Source organism: Arachis duranensis, chromosome 3 (assembly GCF_000817695.3).
Source record: "Arachis duranensis cultivar V14167 chromosome 3, aradu.V14167.gnm2.J7QH, whole genome shotgun sequence".
In the NCBI taxonomy this organism is placed as follows: domain Eukaryota; kingdom Viridiplantae; phylum Streptophyta; class Magnoliopsida; order Fabales; family Fabaceae; genus Arachis; species Arachis duranensis.
In genome coordinates, this window is record NC_029774.3 from 134,968,731 (window position 1) to 134,989,859 (window position 21,129).

The following is a 21,129-nucleotide window of genomic DNA, read 5'->3' on the forward strand; positions in this document are numbered from 1 at the left end:
TACCAATATTATTTTAAAATTTACACATATAAATAATAAAATTTATTTATTAAAAATAATAATATTTATATTAGTGAAATAATAATAAAAAATACTAAAAATAGCTACACCAAAAATTTCTGGTATAATTGGCTACATATACAGCGCACATAGGACCGCATGGTATAACATCACATTAATGGGTCATGCAGGAGCAACTCAAGAGTTATAAGATTAGAGTTTATGATCATTTCTTTATTTCCCTTGATAATAAGCATCATCCATGGGAATTTTATCCTTCATCTATCTTCGATTTAAAGAATGAAGTGACTAATAATAAATTCCTGTACCTATGCATGTAGGATTGTTGGTCTTCGTTATGATCAGAATTCAGAACTGCATGCTTATATATCTATATATTCATGAGTGTACGTAACATCCTTCATTTTTTCTATGCAAAATGCCAAGGAATTGTAGTAAGTAGTGATGATGAGTCAGTAGATTTTATATAACTTACGTGATGGCATTCAATGTTCGCCCAAAGTTCATGTTTTAGATGTGATATTCTAATTAAGGGCGGTGGAAATATTCATTTTTTTTTTAAATCCACTTTACTTGCTAAGAATAGCATCAAGCTAAGTATGTTACTATGCTGTTATGTGGAATTCAAATAGCATATATTATATAACAATGTAATGTAATTAAGGCTCTTAACTTAATTTTATCTATCTTTGGTTATCATTTTCATCATACAAGTTCGTTAATTACAGTGTTACTCTCTAAGCATCTATCGCAGAGGGGGGAACTTCGTTGGTAGGTAGCATTTAATTACTTCATTAGCACATTGTTAATGATGTTATCTTCATAGTTCATATCACTGTCCTCTTAATAAATACATGTTCACGTCAAACATAGCTAACTGTCAGAACCAAAAGAATAAATAAAAGAAAAGAAAACTTAGTTGACTTCTATACAGATATACTAATACTAATAACTCGCAACTTCAATTCCTTATGTGGATTACCTTTTGGTTCAATCCATTAAATTATGGAAAAGTATAGGTAAAGAATGAGAATATTAAACGATGTGAATAGATATGTGGGATAATTATGTTCATTATTTTTAATTGGATCATTATTTCTTTTGATTTAGTTTACTCACGCATAATTAATAATAGATGGATGTTCAATTTATTATTAGGCGTGCAAATAATTATCTTAATGTTAGGATTTAGAGAATAATTTAAAAATAAAATATTTTTTTATTTTATTGGACCAATTCTAAAATCACATTATTCACAAAAGTTATTATTTATCTAACAAAACTTTTAAATTATAGACTAATGTTTTGTATTTTTAATTTCTAACAACTAAATGTGTTTTAATTATTATTACAAATACTTTGATTTGGATAACAAAATTGACAAAACAAAACGTAGGCGTCATGGCATGCAAACAGCTGGTTTGACACGAAAACATTTTATTATTCCAGCGATGGACAACATAATTTGAAGCTAACTAGCAAGCCTAAGAGTAAGACAAGTGCTCCATATATAGCCTATATAGGCTTAATAATATTGGTAACGTTTTAAAGAAAAAAAATCGTCAAAATTTATTTTATTTAATATTTATTAATTATAACGATAATTAATTAATAAAGATTAAATAAGGTAAATTTTAATTATTTTGATTAAATTTTTTATTATTTTTTATGAAGCCATGCAAGATCATTAATGTGAGTTGGTAGAAAAATTCAATGCTTTTGCCCAAATCGTAACCGAGTAACATGCTTGGTTTTGAGCACTCCATTGTTGTGCATTTAAAGCATAAAGTCCACACTTCTCTCCTCAATCTTCATAAAAACTCATTAACTTCCTAACCGCTATCTAGTGCTTTTAAAACCTTCTTAAAATGTTGTCCATAACGATTTATTAGGGTAGAAAGTCGTAATAACTTTTTAATTCAAATATTTTATAATGTATGTTGTCTACTGTAATATTTACAATATAATACCCACAAATTATTATAGTAATGAAAGTTTAAATGAAAATCATTGATAATTGATCGATGAATGCATGGGAATCTTAAATTTATATTTTTAAAGGGGTTTTGAACAAATTTCTAAAACGTTTTTAGAAAAAAAAAATACTATATTTCAAAGTTTCTATAGTGGTATTCAAATGCATTCAAATTCATTTTTTAAAAATATTTCTAGTTTTAAATTCTTAACAAGTGTTTTACGGAAAAATTCATTTTTATAAAAGTTTAACTAATATATATCCTAAAGATATGATAAGATTACTGTTAATAAAATTTTTAAATATTTTTTTAATAAATACAAAATAAATATATTAAAAATATTTTTTCGTATTTTCAATAAAAAAATCTTCAATTTGTAATTTTAATATATATGCTTAATACATAAATTAGCTAAACTCTTTTATACATAGTACTGTCTTTAAAATAATTTGATTAACAAAACTCTACTAAAACAGTAGTTTTACGTTTAGGGTTTAGCTAATATGTGTTTGACACATAATAAGTTTATTATTAATAAAATATTTTAGATTTTTTGTATTTTCAATAATTTTTTTTAATTTTATAATCTAAATATGTACTTTTAGGAAATAAAATAGATAAATCCTTACATTTATTATTAGTAGTTGGGTTAGTACTAATTAATTAGTATTAATGGATGGTATACAAGATTAGTTTTCTTGTCAAGTTGTCGTTGACAATTTGTATTTTGATTACTCATTCTGGATCGAACTATAACTGAATATGGAAGCTAGGATATACTGGTCAACATCAAAGAAAAATAAAACTTAAAGTTTGTTTGTTCTATCAAAGTAGTAGTAGATACTGAAAATGATGTTACCAATAATAACATATGGCTTCACAATTAACAACTACTAATATCACTATATCTTTTTAGCCAACTTAAGTTGATTTAGTGTAAAATTGCTAGGTCAGTTAAATAAATGTCAAAAATTTAAATTCTATCTTTTATATATTTTATATACAGTAATTTATTAGTTAATAATAAATATTTAAATAGAGTTTAAATTTACAATAGATTAATTCTTGATTTACCAACAAAAAATACCCTAAAAAACTTAAATATCACTATTTTTTTTGTTTGAGAAAATTTTTATATATGAAATTTGATTATTATTCTTGTTAAACTCTACTTTGTCAATGCAAATATCCGATCCATGTAAAAGGTAGTGGATAATGCTGATATATATTTAGGAAAAGTTTAGGGGCTAGCAGTTTTATTGAACTTTGGCTAGCATGTAACCAGTAGAGAAAGATGAGCCATTTGATGAAATCTCACACCAATCTCACACTATTAAATTATTATTAATGGCTAGTTGATGGCTAACAATCACAAAAATTACTAGCTCCCTAGGATTGCTCAATGTTATACAGAAAGAATAAAATTTATATATAAAAAAAACAAGTGAACGAATTATTATCGGGAAAGAATAAAATAGATATATAAAAGAACAAATGAAAGAATTGAATCTGATTTCAACACCCACCACATGGTGGTATTTATGAGGGAAAATTTGTTGCAACTTGAGAAGTGTGTTCTTCCACCATGCTAGCCTGTTACCTTCGAATTTTGTCTTGTAACCTGTAAATGCTTTTCAGGTCCTACTCTAATTCATACTTGATAAGTTTCACCTACATTCTAGATAATACTCTAAAGTGGTTCAATTTAAATAATGTTGAATATCAACGCAAATGTTAAGATTTCAGCTTCACAGTTTAAGCAAACAAGGCAAATATATATGGAAGGGTGATCTCTCGTATTTATATATATGATAAATTGCGGTACAATATTATATAAAAAGAACAACCAATTAAAATGAAACAGTAAAAATTGTAAAATACGAGTTTAGTAAACACAAAATGGTATAAAGAATAAAAATAGGTTAGGAATATATGAAGAATTGATAACTCAGTTGAGTCATCCAATTTGCTATAAACACTTGAGAAAAAAAAGTAAAAGGTTGAGAAAGACGGAAGAAAAGAATTGAGATGCAAGAAAGAGGAGATAGGGAATTTCAGAGAAATAGAAAGAAGAACATACCACTCAAAGTTTGCAAATATAGTTTTTCGATCTCTTATTTATAATCCTCTCTTTATTATTATTACGCCGCATTTTAGTCCTTGATTATACAGATTATTTGTCACCTGTTCTACTTTTATAATTAATTCTATCTTTTCAATTGAGGAGCCCAGTTCATGTTCATTCCCATTACTCTCTTCATGAACAATTCAATTTACCTAAACTCACAATTAGTCATTACATTACCCTTCTTTTCAGCTATAATCTTGTCCTCAAAGTTGAAATAGGGATAAACTCATCGAAAATGATCGGCTACCTCCCATGTAGTCTCAACATGTTTTCTGTGGTCCCATTGAATTTGCTGCTGGTGGATCTCCCTTCCATCTTTGAGAATGGTACGGTCATGAATGATCTTGTGTGGTTCCAAAATTGGCCCAAACTTAATAATGCGAAATGACAGAGATAAATAGTGATCAACATGCTCATCACGAAATTTCTTCAAGGCAGATATATGAAATAAATCATGGATTTTGGCCTCCAGTGGAAGAGCTAGCTTGTAAGCAACATCGTTGAGTTTGCGGCTGATTCGAAACGGTCCAAAATAGCGCACTTTTAGCTTCTGAATTTTTCTCAAGGCAACCGAGAGTTGGTGATAGGGTTGAAGTTTCACCAAAACCAAATCACCTTCTTCAAATTCAACGTGGTGTATGTGCTTATCCACAAAATGCTTCATAGTTTTCTGAGAATGCTGCAAATTGTGCTGTAGTTGTTCAAGAAAGTGATCATTGGATAATAACATCTCTTGTAAGAATGACTCATCCTTTTGGAAGACTTCATATTTCAATAAAACTGGAGGATCCGTGCTATACAAAGCCTTAAAAGGGGACATTTTTATGATGTTATGCCACGATGTGTTGTACCAAAATTCTGCTGACGGAAGCATCTTAAAACACTTTCTTGGACTATCAAAATAGAAATAGTGCAAGTACATCTGTAAAGTCTTGTTAAAGACTTCACTCTGGCCATCTGTTTATGGGTGGTAAGCTGAGCTCATGGCTAACGTAGTACCTTAAAACTTGAAGTGGTACTGTCAAAATTTGCTGACAAAAACCTTCTCTCGATCTGATACAATATATCTCAAAAATCCATGCAACTTCACCACATCTCTTACAGAAGCCTTAGCCACACTCTTGCTACTAAAGTCCTTTGCAGGAATTGGAAGTGGTTGTAATAAACCTACAGGTAGCTTGGTTTCTATCTTTGCTTGCTAGCAAGTGCAACATGACAAAACGTAACTTCTAATTTGCTTCTACATATTAGACCAATAAAAAGTTAAGCAAATTCGCTGAACTATCTTTGTAATACCCGTATTATCCCCCCCACAATATTGTCATGAAATTCTTTAAGAATTAATTGAATGAGACCGCTTTGTTGAGGAATAATGATCCTGTCACGTCAGAGTAGGAGTCCGCTCCTAAAAGAATAATTCGGGTCCGCTGCACCATTGTTGCGGCGTTGCTGAACTATATCCCTAAGTGAGACATCTTTCTCTATATCTTCCCTAAGAGTAACAAACCAATCCAATTTTTGGGAGGATCAAGCTATGAAATTAAGGATAGTGCATCTGCAGGAACATTTTCAGGGCTAAGCTTATAGCGGATCTCAAAATCATAGCCCAAAAACTTGTGCAACCATTTATGTTGCTCCGGAGTATGTAGATTCTACTCAAGTAAAGCTTTCAAACTTTGCTGATCGCTGCGGAGAATGAACTTTTTACCTAATAAGTAGTGCTAAAATTTGGCAATTGCATCTGTGATCGTATAAAATTCACGAGTGTAAGCTAATTGCTTTTGCATGGTGAGGGAAAATTTGTTTGAGAAGTAGGAAATAGGATGTTTGGCTTGTGACAAAACCACACCAATGGCTGAACCCAAAGCGATAGTTTTCACTTCAAACGGCAGTGAAAAATTTGGCATCACTAGAACTGGTTTGGACAAAATGGCATCCTTAAGTTGCTAGAATGCAGAGTTAGCTTGAAGGCCCAAACAAAGGCGTCTTTCCCGAGTAAATCGGTGAGAGGCGCATCCAAGGAAGCATAGCCTTTGATAAACCGTTTGTAATAACTGATTAAGCTAAGAAAGTCGCGAAGCTGCTTAAGATTTTGGGTTGCTACCATTCTTGCACAACAGGCACCTTATCGGTCTCCATGTGCACTCCATTCTCACTAATTATGTTTCCCAAATAATCAATTTTATGGGTCCCAAACAAGCATTTAGAGAGCTTAGTAAATAGTTGTTCCTACAGCAAAATCTGCAGAACAACTTCAAGATGCTCCAAGTGAAGTGTCCAAGAAGTGCTATAAACTAGGATGTCATCAAAAAACACCAAGACGAATTTTCGCAAGTAAGGTTTGGAAACATCATTCACGAGGCTCTAATAAGTCACTGGAGCATTCGTTAAATCAAATGGTATCATCAACCACTCGTAGAGTTCTTGATGTGTTCGAAAGGCTGTCTTGCAACGGTCTTCTGACTGCACCAAAATCTGGTGATAATTCGACCTACGATCAAGTTTAGAAAATACTCTCATTCCAAGAAACTCATCTAAGAGCTCATACACTGTGGGAATAGGAAAATTATCCTTTACTATGATGTTGTTCAATGCGCAATAGTCCGTGTAGAAATGTCATGTTCCATCCTTTTTCTTAACCAAAAGAATAGGAGAAGAGAAAAAAATCTTTCTAGGATGAATGATGCGCTCCTTTAGCATGTTCTGAACCATCATCTCAATTTGTGTCTTTTGGCAGTGAGGGTAACGATAAGATTGAGTCTTGACTGGTGCTATACCAGCAATTAAAGGTATGCAGCCTTTTGAACCCCAAGTGTATAAGCTTCCTCGATAGCATCTCTACTCACTAATCTTCGAATAACGTGATATTGGGCTTGAGCAGTCGACAGAGAGGGAAGCCAATCAAATAGCTGATGGGTTAGCCGACTTCATTCTAAACTTAAGTCAACATGAAACCTATTATGAATAATCTCCCTGTCAAATTTTCTTGCTACTTTTCGTTGATTGTTGTGGAACGTATTTTCCTAGAGCTTGCTAGTTTTTTTTTCCTTTTTCAACTTTAAGATCTTCTTTGTACAATATATATATAATTTTGGCAGTCAATTTTTGTTTTTAGGTCCAATTAATGTTTATGTTATTTAGCATAGGACGCGTGATTAGTAAGTTCTTTTTTTTGGATAAAATATATTTTTTGTCCTTGAAGTTTGACGAAAGTTTTAAAAATATCCCTAAGTTTTATTTTGTTTTAATTTTATCCCAAAAGTTTTTGATTTTCATCAAATATACCCATGACGGCCAATTTTTTAAAAAAATTTAAGACCGATTCAACAACATCCTTTTTTTTGGATAAAATATATTTTTTGTCCTTGAAGTTTGACAAAAGTTTTAAAAATACCCCTAAGTTTTATTTTGTTTCAATTTTATCTCAAAAGTTTTCGATTTGCATCAAATATACCCATGACGGCCAATTTTTTAAAAAAATTTAAGACCGATTCAACAATATTTTCATAAGAACAACCCCTCAACACAAACAAATCAAGCATAATTTTCATGCATTATTGTTAGATTGGTCTTAAATTTTTTAAAAATTTAGCTGTCAAGAGTATATTTGATGCAAATCTAAATTTTTTGAGAAAAAATTAAAACAAAATAGAACTTAAAATATTTTTTAAACTTTTGCCAAATTTTAGAGAGAAAATTATAAGGTATCTAGGCCTACCGACTTGGGCTAACATGAAATGGGCTTAGATTTAGCATTCATTTTAAGCCCAATAACAGACATGCAGAACCTATATATGGGCCTCTCATTTCTGCCCCTTGCACACGTTTATTTTCTATTAAGACAAAAAAAAAAGGAGAGAGCTAGAGAGAGAATTTCAGTTACTATTTCGGTCTCCATAGTTCTGCTTTCTGCATGCATAAGCATAAAGCATAGCAGAGCATAGCGTAGTTGCATTCTCAACACCAATGCTATTACCTATTAGGGTTCTTCGTTTTCTCTACATTTCCATTATGCGATTACTTCAATTCACATATTGCGCTCGTAGATTCCTTCACGCTTCAGACTTCAGAAGGTAGCTGCAACATAGCCATAAGCAGAACGGTGTCATGAAGATCATGGAAAATCCACTATTCAATTTCTTGAACCAGAACTGTTGCCAAGAAAACAGAAATCAAGTAATGCGTTTCCTCGCAGACTTTTAATTAGCTATAAATTAATTATTTATATTTTAAGATATCATCAAGATTCATCCGTTTTTTTTTTCTTTTGGTTCGGTGATCAAGATTCTTCACTTCCTCCACTTTATAGCTGATGCTTTTGAAAACTCTCCAACTTGGGTAACTTCTTAATCTTTTCCTACTCTTATAGACTTTATATATTATAATTATTGTTATTTGTTATATAATATATATTTTATGAAACGCTACATTTTTTTTGGTAATTAAAAAATTAATTAATTATTTGTTATATAATATATATTTCCACGCTGTTCAAAGTTGTATAGTTAATTAATTAATTAATTAATGAAGTTGTTTAAGTCGGGCCAAGAAAAGGGGAAGAAGAAACAAGAATATCGTATCTTGGTGGGGTCCATATCATTGTTTATTAATTATTATGCAGCGCTTGTAACCCATTGCTTCTGTTTCAATATCAATGATTCTTTTTTGGCCGTAAACAGGTGTAAGCGAGGTGTCTGATTTCAAAGTCCACAAAGGAGCATCGTCAATGGCAATGCATCTCAAGTGTTTTCATTTGCAAGCCTCAGGAGTTTATTTAGATGCTCTCCTTTTTTCGTTTCAATTCCTTTGACTCATGCATGCCTTTTATCACATTCATACACTATTATGGATAAGTTTCATGTTCCGTTATTATGGTCATCACGTATTTCCATCACTTGTGGAACGGATATTCATGTGATATCATCTTAAGAGATCTCCACTTTGCATTTCATCAGGTTACACCTTCCCGATACATGGGCCATGGTAAAGCTTTCGTTTTTGTCCCCTTCAATTTCACAATGAATTTCCATTTTTTTACCTTGTCATTTCATTTCATTTCATTTCATGCCTCTGCTAGTTTATTCTTGTGACAATGGATGTTGTTTGGAAACAGCATTATTTTTTGGTCCTCATTGGTTTGTTACGAGTTATGACTTTTAAATACAGAACCCGAAATTTCTATATTTATGTGAGTTTGGATCGGTTGTTTGTACACATTCAGTTATTGAACAGTAATTTTTCTTTTATCATTTCTTTCATTGTATAATGAAAAGGCTATTTGTTTCACTGAATGCATTATACGTGGATCACACTATAATAGCATGCTTGTTAGTTCCTTTGAGTTATACTTTCCCATTTGATAAATAACTAGAATGTCATCGTGTTTGAAATCAAAATGCAACATATTTGTTTGAGTATGTGATTGAGCACTGTCAATTGTTTGATATATTGTGTGGGAAAATTACTATTTTACTTTAAAATGACTGTATTGCTTTGTGGAAATCACTTGAGTAAATGTCTTAATTTGAAGAACCTCCAGGCCAAGCATATGCGGGGGAACAATTATAACTGCATTCCTATAACACCCAGATCGAGATTAGAGAGGCTACTGAGGGAGAGAGAGCTAAGAAAGTCAAACAAGTATTTTGAGGAGACAAGAGATGGCAACAAAGAAGCGGAACAAGTTTATAGTGACTCGTTAACAGAGAGCGACAGTTTTAATTCTCTCAATGAGGAAGACATTTCTGAAGCACTTGCTGTTGCGAAAGTATTTCCAGATAGAAGTCAAAGGCCGGAGGAGCGGCCACGCAAACAAAGGTTGTTGGTGGTAGCTAATAGGTTGCCCGTCTCAGCTGTTAGGGAGGGTGAGGACTCATTCCACCTTGAGATCAGTGTTGGCGGCCTAGTCAGTGCACTTTTAGGCAAGAAAAAGTTTGTCATCTCTGCGTTAATTGTTTTATTGTGGTTAATTAATTCTTCTATTATGTATTTACTTCCTACAGCTTTTATTGCCTTTGTTGATGATCTCATACAGGTCATAACAATGGTAAGAATCTTTCTAACTTTCTATTGTCAATGTGAAGGTTATATATGAAGCTTTTTGTCTTTTTCTCTGTTGAAGGTGTAAAGGAGTTTGAAACTAGATGGATTTCTCTCTCTCTCTCTCTCACACACACACACACACACACACACACACACACACACACACATACACACACACACACATTGAATTTTCTTAAATTTATAATTCTCGAGGATGAGAAAATACTCGATATCTTAATGTGTCATCCTCCTAATTATGCATTGTCAACTGCAGAGATGCATTCCAGTTTTTCTTGATGAGCAGATTGTGAATCAATACTATAACGGTTACTGCAACAACATCTTATGGCCTCTTTTTCATTATCTTGGGCTTCCACAAGAAGACAGACTTGCTACCACTCGCAGCTTCCAATCTCAATTTGATGCATATAAGAAGGCAAACCAGATGTTTGCTGATGTAGTAAATAGGTACTATAAGGAAGGAGATGTTGTTTGGTGCCATGATTACCATCTAATGTTCCTTCCAAAATGTTTAAAAGAATACAATGACAAAATGAAAGTTGGCTGGTTTCTTCATACTCCCTTTCCTTCCTCGGAAATTCATAGGACTCTGCCATCAAGGACAGAGCTATTGAGATCTGTACTTGCTGCTGACTTGGTGGGGTAAGTTATTTTTGCATCTCAGTGTTGTCAAATTTTTGTTATTTACTAGTTTTCTGAAGGCAATGAAGCAAAAATGTCAAAACAAAATTAATTAAACTTTCTTATCTATTTATTACTTGAGGCTGTGTATCTTATGACTTCCAAGACCCATGTCTTTCTATTGTGATTTTAATATTTGCATCTGCCTGCATCCCAGATTCCATACTTATGATTATGCCAGACATTTTGTAAGTGCTTGTACTCGCATTCTTGGGCTTGAAGGGACACCTGAAGGAGTAGAAGATCAAGGGAAGCTAACTCGTGTGGCTGCGGTAAAAATTCTTATGTTTTCTATCTTTTCTATACATCTCACAGCATAGCTAGAATATCATCTATTCTGCAGAATGTTCACCTGCATTAAATAAATACAAATGAATATGTACTCATTAATTTCCTTCTCATGATGAACTTTTTTATTTTTTGGGAGTTTGGAAATTCAGTTTCCTATTGGGATTGATTCTGATCGGTTTATTCGAGCCCTTGAACTCCCTGAAGTCCAGGAGCACATGAAAGAACTGAAAGAAAGATTTGCAGGCAGAAAGGTGAGAGCTTTATATGCCAAAAATAGTTTGGAGTTGTTGCAACCATTCCTTGATTTCCATGTTTGCTTTGCTGATAAATGTGCATAATTTGAATAACTTTATGTTATAATCTAATAATCAGGTAATGTTGGGCGTTGATCGTCTTGATATGATAAAAGGAATTCCGCAAAAGATATTGGCATTTGAAAAGTTCCTTGAGGAGAACCCACGCTGGCGTGATAAAGTTGTCTTGTTGCAAATTGCTGTACCAACTAGGACAAATGTTCCTGATTGTACGTTTCTTCTTTAGGCATGTTAGTTATTACTTGAATCGTATTTATCAATTAATTTATATTTTTACTCTTTAGATACATATATACATGCATTTTTGTTTTAATTTGCTTGTCATCTTATTTTATTTGTTGCCACTTATATTTTATGGTTCAGATACTGTTCACATTTGGAGTTTCTTTAGGTCATTTTGTCATATTCTCTAAAAAGAGTAAGTGGATTCAACTTCTGTAGGCTGAGGCAATGTTGCCTATCATACCGTATGATTTTTAATAAACATTAACAACAAATAATTCATTATTTTTAAAAGGCATTGCTCTCTTTGGTCACTTTTGTGATCTTAATTGGTTACAATTTTTCTGTCTAAAATTATGTTATTTCCTGTTTTTACATATTGGGCCTATTTGGTTGTTGTTTATCATTCTTCTTTCCATTCTACCTTTCTTGTTTCCTGTTATCAGTTTTCCTTCACAAAATTATGAAGACATGTGATACAGTAAATGTAAACTGGAAATGAACAAAAAAGTCCTTCTATTTTCCTTTCTTTTTCCTCTTGTATCTTCTTCTTCTTGGCATACCAGTATCTTCTTTATCTGTATTAATTAAGATTTTTTACTGAATGCTTTGACAGATCAAAAGCTTACAAGTCAGGTGCATGAGATTGTTGGCCGCATCAATGGAAGATTTGGAACCCTTACGGCTGTTCCAATACACCATCTGGTTAGTCTTATGAGATCTCTTCTTACAAGCTTTTATAGTACGCGATCAATTAGTCTTTTCACAATTCCATCATTAGAAAACCACTCTTCCTTAAAATTCAAATATAATTTATTGGACAATTTTCAAACAATTATTCTATCTGTTATTTGCACACACTGCTCATGCATTTTGACTTGTTTTATTCTCTTTATTTGCACACAGTATTTATAGCAAAGTCTTGCATTTTCTTTTTTTGAGAACATAAAGCTGCTGTTATTTAGCAGATCATGTGAAGATTTCTGAACCATCTATTTCTGTTGTTACAGGATCGATCACTTGACTTCTATGCATTATGTGCACTTTATGCTGTTACTGGTACTCATTTTCTGCAATAACATACAAGATTTATCCCATGTTGTCCTTATTTTTTCTAAGTTATTTATTTATTTATTTTAGCAAGCAGTATGATATCTAGATGCTAAAACCTAAAAGATCCAAATTTGAAAATAAATTTCATTATCTTGAGAAAATCTTTCTCTTCTCATAATATATTGTATCTTGTCGCTAACACATAGAACCTATTAATATTTAATATTTTTTGTACTGAATTCATCAAGAATTAAAAGATAACTTCAGTGCAACAAGTTCATATTTGTTTGAAATATTTTGAACAAGACCTCTAAAACTAAGGAAATAATTGCATGGTAAATAAAGAGGAAAAAGAATAAAAATTTGTAGAAAGGGATCACATAATATACTTCCTGTCATACAAATGCAAGGGTTTTTGGTTCTCCTTTTTCTTTATTTATGCATTTAAGAATTTGGGTTCTATATTGAATCAGGTTCAGTGTATATATGTTATATTTGAAATTTATTCATGTTTCTCTACTTAAAAGATGGTTTTGACATTTTTCAATCACTATTATGTAGTGACAGTTATCCTAATTAGTTTAATATAAAGATTGAGCATCAATGATATGTATCAGTATCATTCTGACTAACATGTCGTATAGATGTAGCACTTGTTACATCTCTAAGGGATGGAATGAATCTTGTCAGCTATGAATTCGTTGCATGTCAAGCTTCCAAGAAAGGGGTTCTCATTTTAAGTGAGGTAATTTATGTTTTTAAATGAAGCATGACACATTTATCCTATGTGAATTCTCATAAAGAAGGGTTTATTTGATTTTTATTATAACATAATTAGGTCACTAATCCTTCAGTACCATTCGAATAATTTTGAATTCTTTATTGGCTATCAGTTTGCAGGTGCTGCACAGTCTCTTGGTGCTGGTGCTATCTTGGTAAATCCATGGAATGTCACAGAGGTTGCTGCTTCTATTGGTTATGCACTGGATATGCCAGCCGATGAAAGAGAAAAACGGCATCTAGTTAACTTCAAGCACGTGACAACTCACACTTCACAAGAATGGGCAGCAACTTTTGTGAGGTTTTAACCTTTAACAATGCATTTATTTTCTTGAATCAATTCTCTTTTGTTCTTCATTTTCCTTCTAAATCCGCTTTCCTACCCGCAATAGAAAAAATGAAGTGGAAAAGTCACAGATGCCAACATTTGATACCTTGAAGTTGCTAATAACCTACTTTCTATACTGTTTTGATGAGGACAATGGTCTAATGCATTACAGCAAAAGTTGAAAGTTTCTTATTTTTAGATGCATGCATTATTAAATGTAAGAAGCAAATAAGTTGGAAGTATTTGACCTGAACTAGTGTTCAAGACCACTTCTTTTGCATTGAATCTTTATTCATCCTAGCTCACTTTTTCTTTACTCAGTGAACTGAATGATACGATTGTCGAAGCGCAGCTTAGGACAAGACAAGTTCCACCATTACTTCCCAAGGAAGTGGCAGTTGATTGTTACTCAAAATCTAATAACCGATTAATTATACTGGTAGGCTGTTAGATCACCCAACACTAATCACTTCCAGAATTTTCACCCTATTTTGTGCAATATATTTTATGCTTGAATTTGCTATTAGAAATCAACTTGATTCACAAATATAAGTGCACTGCATATGTTAAGAGATATAGACATCAGAACACATCTGCTTCCACTTGTCTTTTGTAAAGTTGAGAAAACTTGCTTTTGATAAGTTATTTTTGATATCCTTGTGAGATACTTTTCAGCAGCATACCATTTTGCTTTACTGCAGGGTTTCAATGCCACTTTGACAGAACCAGTGGATGCCCTTGGAAGGGGTGGTCAAATTAGAGAAATGGAACTTAAATTGCACCCAAATATAAAGAAGCCTTTAAAGAAGTTGTCTGATGATCCAAAGACAACAATTGTTGTTCTGAGTGGGAGTGATCGAACTGTCCTGGACAAAGTATTCTCCAGAATATTTCATCTGTTTTAGGATTATCAGCAGCAACATTTGTTTGTGGACTAACTACATTTTTCTACAGAATTTCAGGGAATACAATATGTGGTTAGCAGCAGAAAATGGGATGTTTCTACGGCATACTTCAGGTGAATGGATGACAACCATGCCTGAAAATTTACATATGGATTGGGTTGATAGCGTAAAGGTATATTGGATCACAAAACTAAATTTTATATTTTTTATTCCAAGTTTGATTTTTCATAACTATATAAAAAAAAATGCAGCATGTTTTTGAGTATTTTACCGAAAGAACTCCGCGGTCTCATTTTGAGCTTCGTGAGACTTCAGTTGTATGGAATTACAAGTATGCAGGTATGTCAGTAACCTGGCCTTCTTCCCTTTTCAATTTCAACTTACTGATTTTCTTCAAACAATATATTTATGCTGACAAGAATCATCTCTCTACCCCTTCCGTGGAGATTGAGTGCCTCTAATGGTTAAATTTCTAATTTCTTTTGTCTATGAATGTCAGATATTGAGTTTGGAAGGCTTCAAGCAAGAGATCTGCTTCAGCATCTTTGGACAGGACCGATATCCAATGCATCTCTTGACGTTGTCCAAGGTGGTCGATCTGTTGAGGTCAGGGCAATTGGTGTCTCAAAGGTACAAAATTCCGTTGGTTAGTGGGACTCCCTTCTAGCTTTCTCTGTTCTGAGGCCTTATTTCTCTCGGTACTCATTTTTTGCTTTCCAACTTTGATATAGGGAGCAGCTATTGATCGCATCTTAGGAGAGATCGTTCATGACAAAGGAATGAAGGCTCCAATTGATTATGTCTTATGCATCGGGCACTTTCTAGCAAAGGTGCTTGTTATTTGATGTTTCTGTCATTAGTTGTGACATTGTGTTTTTGGGATCTATTAGGGTTAATAATTGAGAAGATGAAAAATCATGACTGCAGATTGGTTGCCATAACCAGAAATCTAACATTTTCCATGAAACTGTTTGTTATTCTTGAAATGAGAATCTCTAGGGAAATATTGTTTTGAGATAGATCGAGTTAGGGATAAAATGACATGTGTTATAGCTAATCTAGAAGATTAAAGTCATGAATTACAATCCTTGAAAGAAAATTGATGATTTACAAATTTATTGCTGGAAATAACTATTCTCAGGATGAAGATGTCTATAAATTTTTTGAACCTGAGCTTCCTTGTGAATCATCACCATTAGCACGAGCTATGCCTTCCAATTCTTTAAGGTCATCACCTCTGCCAAAATTTCCAGTCAGCAAAAATGGGTCCAAGGCAGCTCGCTATAAGAAGCAACGTTCAATGTCAACCATAGAAAAGTTAGAAATCGATCATGCAAGGGGCGATCCATGGATACCAACTTATCATGATAGAACATCACTACATGAGGGCTCTTCAGTGCTCGATCTTCAAGGCGATAATTACTTCTCTTGTGCTGTTGCACGCAAGAGATCAAGTGCACGCTACTTACTCAAAACCTCAGATGATGTTGTCAATCTCTTAAGTAACATGGCAGATCATTCATCAACACGATCAACTTAACTGATACCCTTCTCTCACCTTTAACTATTTGTAGGCCAGAAAGTTTTGGAAGCTCTTGTCTTGATATTATGTTTTTCAGGTGATTGCCATACTACCATAATTGTCTGCTAATACCTACTGATGTATCAGTTAAGTCTTCAATCTCTTCATCTCTTGTAACCTGAACTGTTTACCCAATTGAAAGGAGGCAAGGGACCAATAAATTTAAATCTAAGTACAGCATTCTACAAATTGTAGATGACAGTCAGATTTACGATGGGCAATTGTACGTGAATAGTGAACTTAATAAGATCAAGAGTATGACTATGAATACGAAACAGAAAAGGTTAACATTTGTATTCCATTGTTGGTATGAATAAATGAAAATGATGGACACAGTGATATACTCCGTCATATACAATTACCCAGGAAAATGACCGCATAAACAATTAAAGCTTCCTCTGTTTCAATAATGCTCTTGATTCTTGAGACAAAGTTGATCTTAGATGTGGTTATTAAATGAAGGAATACAATGCAAACAATCCAAAAGATAAGAAAAAACGGGTGATTAAATCAGGAATACAATTTACAGTTCCCGATGAAAATCAACTCAATACAGGGCCTGGGCAAGGTAGGATGGTGTTGAAAGGATAACATAATCTTCAATCAAGTTTAGTTCTGCTGGTCTTCCTTTGTTTTGACACGTATGCATATTGTCCGAAATCCACATTTGTTGGCCTGAGGTCAGCAGGTATATATGGAAACAAATCAGCATAAAGTACAAAAGTCAAAGGGACAATTAATTCATACGTTACCTGTTATTGCAACTGTTCCGAACATCTCTTAGAGGAGCACGGAGACCACTGGCACGAGAGCCAGAAGAGCATCTGAAGGATGAGATCACGGAGGCAAATCTTTCTACAGATTTCTCAGCTATTTCTGAATAATGGCCTAGATGGGAAATGTTTACACCGAATTTCTCTTCACCGTTATTATTTTTTCCATCTGGTGTATCAACATTGTGATCAGAGTAACCTAAAAAGGTACATATATATATAGAGGCAAAAAATTAATTGCTGAAATAGCGTGATAATCAATACTACCTCATAATAAATATACAATGGTAACAATCACATAAGACAGGATCTCATTGAAATTCAGGAAACAATTCACAGCGTAAAGAATATATAGTTGGCAAAATAAAGGTGCAAGTTACCATTATCATGAGGGGGTGATGTAGGACAAATAGACCTCGGCTGCAAATTTTCCTGGATGAATTAAAACAACCAGTATATTAATATTAATAGCAAACTCTAATAAAAGGAAACAAAATAAAGTTCAAAATGTGAAAACTATACATTTTGAATGTTGTCATTAGGGGAGGTTTTCCTCTTCAAGTCTTTATTCTTCACAAGATTGCCACTTGAATCACCGTCGGATATGGAATTTTTTTCCTCACCAATTAAAGTGCCAGCTTCAGACGGGTGAGCTTGTTTATCATCATAATCATTCTTTTCTACTTTGTTGTGCTGAAAATAAGCACTCCTTACAATTACCTTTCTTGTAATCTCCTTGGTTTTTGACTCAATCGTGTCTTGAACAAGTGTATGCTCATGCTCCTTATGCAACCCCACACAGGGTTTATGAATTGGCTGCCTAACTTGTCGTAGTGCTGTATTTTCAGGACTTCTGTTTCTTTCACCCACCATAGAAACTTAAAACACCCAGAAAATGAAATGAGTATCAACTAACACATAGAGAGGCATAACGGATAACATTTTTGCATCTAAAGGAAATTAACAAGTCTATATACATACCATGAGATGGAGATTTCATATACTCAGAAAAATTGGTTGCTAAGCTGTTTTCAATCTAAAGAAAGAAAAAAAGAAAGAAAGAAAGGAAGTGATAAGTGCATATATTTAAAAGAAATAACTACAGTCTACATATGGACACAGGTTTATAGTTAGGTCAGGCAACTTACAAAGTCATTTGCACGAGGAGGGCTACTGTCAGGGTCCGAATTCTCGGAGTCAACTAAAGTGGCAGCGGAGTTCTTTGTCTTGCTAGCTGTAGCCTCTGAAGTTTCGTGATCCATAGAATTGACAAAAGAGGAATCAAATGTACCATGATTAGCAGGGGTGGGTTGTACCCGAGGTGCTCTGAAATTCCTTTTTGCTTCAACAGATGCAAAACCTTTTCAAGGTTAAGGAAAAACAACTTAAGGAGTAAAAGAAACAGGGTAGAAAATATTAGCATTATGTCGGGGTAAAAAAAACATTCGAGCTTAAATTCCACCAGTTTTTTGTACTTTATATAAACTTTGTCGCCCCATCACAACTACTTTGAATTGAATGTTATGTAATCTCATCTATTTTTTTTGAATTGGAAGCCAAAGGATCAGGAAGTATGCCTGTGAGCTACGGGATGGCACCTTGCTTCCAACTGTTTGAAATATGCTAAATTGATTGAAATCCACAAAGAAAGATACTTCAGATAGGAGGATACAAAAATACTTAGTCAAGAGATTCTTTTGCACAGGCAGATCAATCTTTTTCTTCACACTTTCAGAATGAATAGTTTTAAATTGTGAAGTTCCAGCAGTTGCTAATCCGGGATTAAGAATCGCCCCCTGCCAAAGGAAATAAATATCAGCCGAAAGTACCTCCAGACCATTGTTTCTATTTAACACTTCTTGTGCCCATAACAATGTTCATAACAGTATATTGACTGAATATGCTGAGTGATAATAGCGGCTGAAAGTAACATCATTTTTTCCTCATGGAAAACATATAAGGTAATGATTTGCCTCCCTTGTAGTATAAAGTCAGGAAACATCAGATAAGGAAGAAACTAAGGAGTACCTCAAATGGCATTTTGGTAAATGGATCGAGATCTCCTTTTGCTATGCCTTGTGCTATATCTTTTGGCAGTGATGTATACCGGGTTAAGGTATGATTTCAGTGTATCAGATAATTGAATATAACAGAGCAGTGCTATACAGATATAACATGGTAACAGAACTCCTTAAAATTGAAGGATATGGGCCTAAAAAATCTAACTCGTCACCAATATCATCAGGTATATTCGATAAATGAATAACGTTTTCATTAATTGGATCATACACCCGTTGAAAGTGGAAAGTCAATATAGCCTTCCTGAACGACTCTTCGTATAAGGGAGGCACAGAAACACCACTGTATCTCAAGTGCTTAAGAACCTGAAATATTGTCATCAGATTCATGTAGAATTTAAGTAGTTAGGCTTGACTGGCTAGGAGGGTCTAAACTGTAAACATGGGGAAACCAGAACATACTTTTCTTTGTTCTTTTTTTTTTGCCTTCCCAATGAATAATTATGCTGTCAAGTGCATGAGCCGGACTTACCTTGTCATAACTTTTAAATCTTTTAATGATTGCATGAGCTCTTTTCAGGCCCATACCTGGCAAGGACTGAAGATAGTCGCAGCCACTCAAGATACACATTTCGAGAAGCATTTGCCTGTCAAATCCTTCAAAACAAAGCTCCTTATTCTTCTGTAACATGGAGTACCGAAACTCAACTCCTTGTCCAAACTTGTCCATTTTGAAGATAATCTAAATAAAAACAAGTAAGCATATCAAAGTAGGAAGAAAAATAAATCAGTAACACATATAATGTTAAATAAATCAAAGGATAATATACTGACCCTTGGGCATCCAAATGGTATAAGATCAGAATCTTCAGTTATAACTGCATCAACCTGTCCACTAATGGCCAAGAAAGCCATCTGAGCATCAGCCTCATAAGGAGCTACAATATATTGCACATTCTCCTGCCTCAATACCTATGGCATAAAACATTCAGGACAAGAATGTAATTGTTTCTGTTATGTGAACCAAACGCAATATAACAGGCAACTACCTGAATTAGGTCGCGCGCAATGAGAGGTGAAATATCAACAGCTTTCTGGTAGCACTCAAAAGCAGCAGTGTTATTTCCATTTGACTCATGTTCAACAGCTCGTGCAAAATTTTCCTTTCTTACCCTGCGCTTGTTGCAGTGGCAAATTAGGATTAGGATAATGGAAATGTGAGGTTCCTAAGTAGTAAAGATATGAGAGGTACCTGGCACGCTTATTCTCTTGTTCGGCCTTCATGGGTAGAAGTCCACCGTCAAATACAAGAATGGGGTTAATACCAAAATGGCGCAGCAAATTCACTCTATGCATGCAATACTCAATGTGCCTGATATAGATAAGAATCTGAGTGAAACCATATCAATAAATAAATCGCAGAAGCCGTACAGAAAGTGAAGTGAGTGAGCGACCTGGTTGTGGGAATGTTTTTGCAGAGGTGGGTGCTGCAAGAGAGTGCGCCTTTGTGGAGCCATGAATATGTGTCCACCGCAACAGAGCACCCCTCAAGCTCCTTTATGTGAATCGGAGCCATTATCGATTTCAACTGCGGCAACAAACCCTGTATTCCCATTTTGCCCTACCTTCCACTTCCAGCGACACAGAAACAGAAAATGCGAGAGAGAGCGAGAGCCACACTCAGGGACCAAATTAGGCGGGAACGTGAACGTTCTTTGCTTTTGCCTCTCCATTTTCTCCAACTTTCATTCTTTTTCAAATCTGTAATTACTCTCATGCCCTTCTTATTTTCTTTAAAAGAAAAAGATCTCTGAACAAAAAATTCACACATTTTTTTCCCTAATGCAATCAATTTTTTTTTTTTGGTGACGTCTAATGCAATCAAATTTGATTCTTTTCTTTAAGAGCTCATTGGTCACTGACAAAATAATATTTAACACTTTTTTTGGATAGATAATAAAAAATAAAAAATAAGAAAAAAATGGGAATAAAAA

The 21,129-nt window shown here is 33.7% G+C and overlaps 2 protein-coding genes across 3 annotated transcripts; one reads left to right on the plus strand and one right to left on the minus strand.

Moving 5' to 3' along the window:
* Positions 1-9,604: 9,604 nt before the first annotated feature.
* LOC107482140 (alpha,alpha-trehalose-phosphate synthase [UDP-forming] 1) lies at positions 9,605-16,610 on the plus strand. The gene is made up of 17 exons (XM_052258575.1): positions 9,605-10,046; positions 10,128-10,171; positions 10,442-10,830; positions 11,027-11,141; positions 11,310-11,411; positions 11,533-11,683; positions 12,313-12,401; positions 12,707-12,755; positions 13,394-13,494; positions 13,643-13,830; positions 14,179-14,296; positions 14,559-14,732; positions 14,812-14,934; positions 15,014-15,101; positions 15,262-15,392; positions 15,494-15,592; positions 15,904-16,610. Exons 1-17 carry the CDS (start codon positions 9,605-9,607, stop codon positions 16,300-16,302), a joined length of 2,802 nt encoding a protein of 933 aa, XP_052114535.1. The 3' UTR covers positions 16,303-16,610.
* LOC107482202 (exonuclease 1) lies at positions 16,597-20,821 on the minus strand. Of its 2 annotated transcripts, none has more exons than XM_052258673.1 (14): positions 20,590-20,821; positions 20,388-20,507; positions 20,185-20,308; positions 19,970-20,107; positions 19,668-19,877; positions 19,324-19,501; positions 19,146-19,216; positions 18,790-18,913; positions 18,266-18,477; positions 18,099-18,153; positions 17,640-17,995; positions 17,498-17,549; positions 17,097-17,286; positions 16,597-17,019 (listed from the first exon to the last, which is right to left on the minus strand). In XM_052258673.1, exons 1-14 carry the CDS (start codon positions 20,748-20,750, stop codon positions 16,944-16,946), a joined length of 2,067 nt encoding a protein of 688 aa, XP_052114633.1. In that variant the 5' UTR covers positions 20,751-20,821; the 3' UTR covers positions 16,597-16,943. The 2 variants fall into 2 exon arrangements, with proteins under 2 accessions (XP_052114633.1, XP_052114632.1); XM_052258672.1 differs by having other exon boundaries at positions 16,598-17,019; positions 17,097-17,316.
* Between the last annotated feature and the right edge of the window lie 308 nt (positions 20,822-21,129).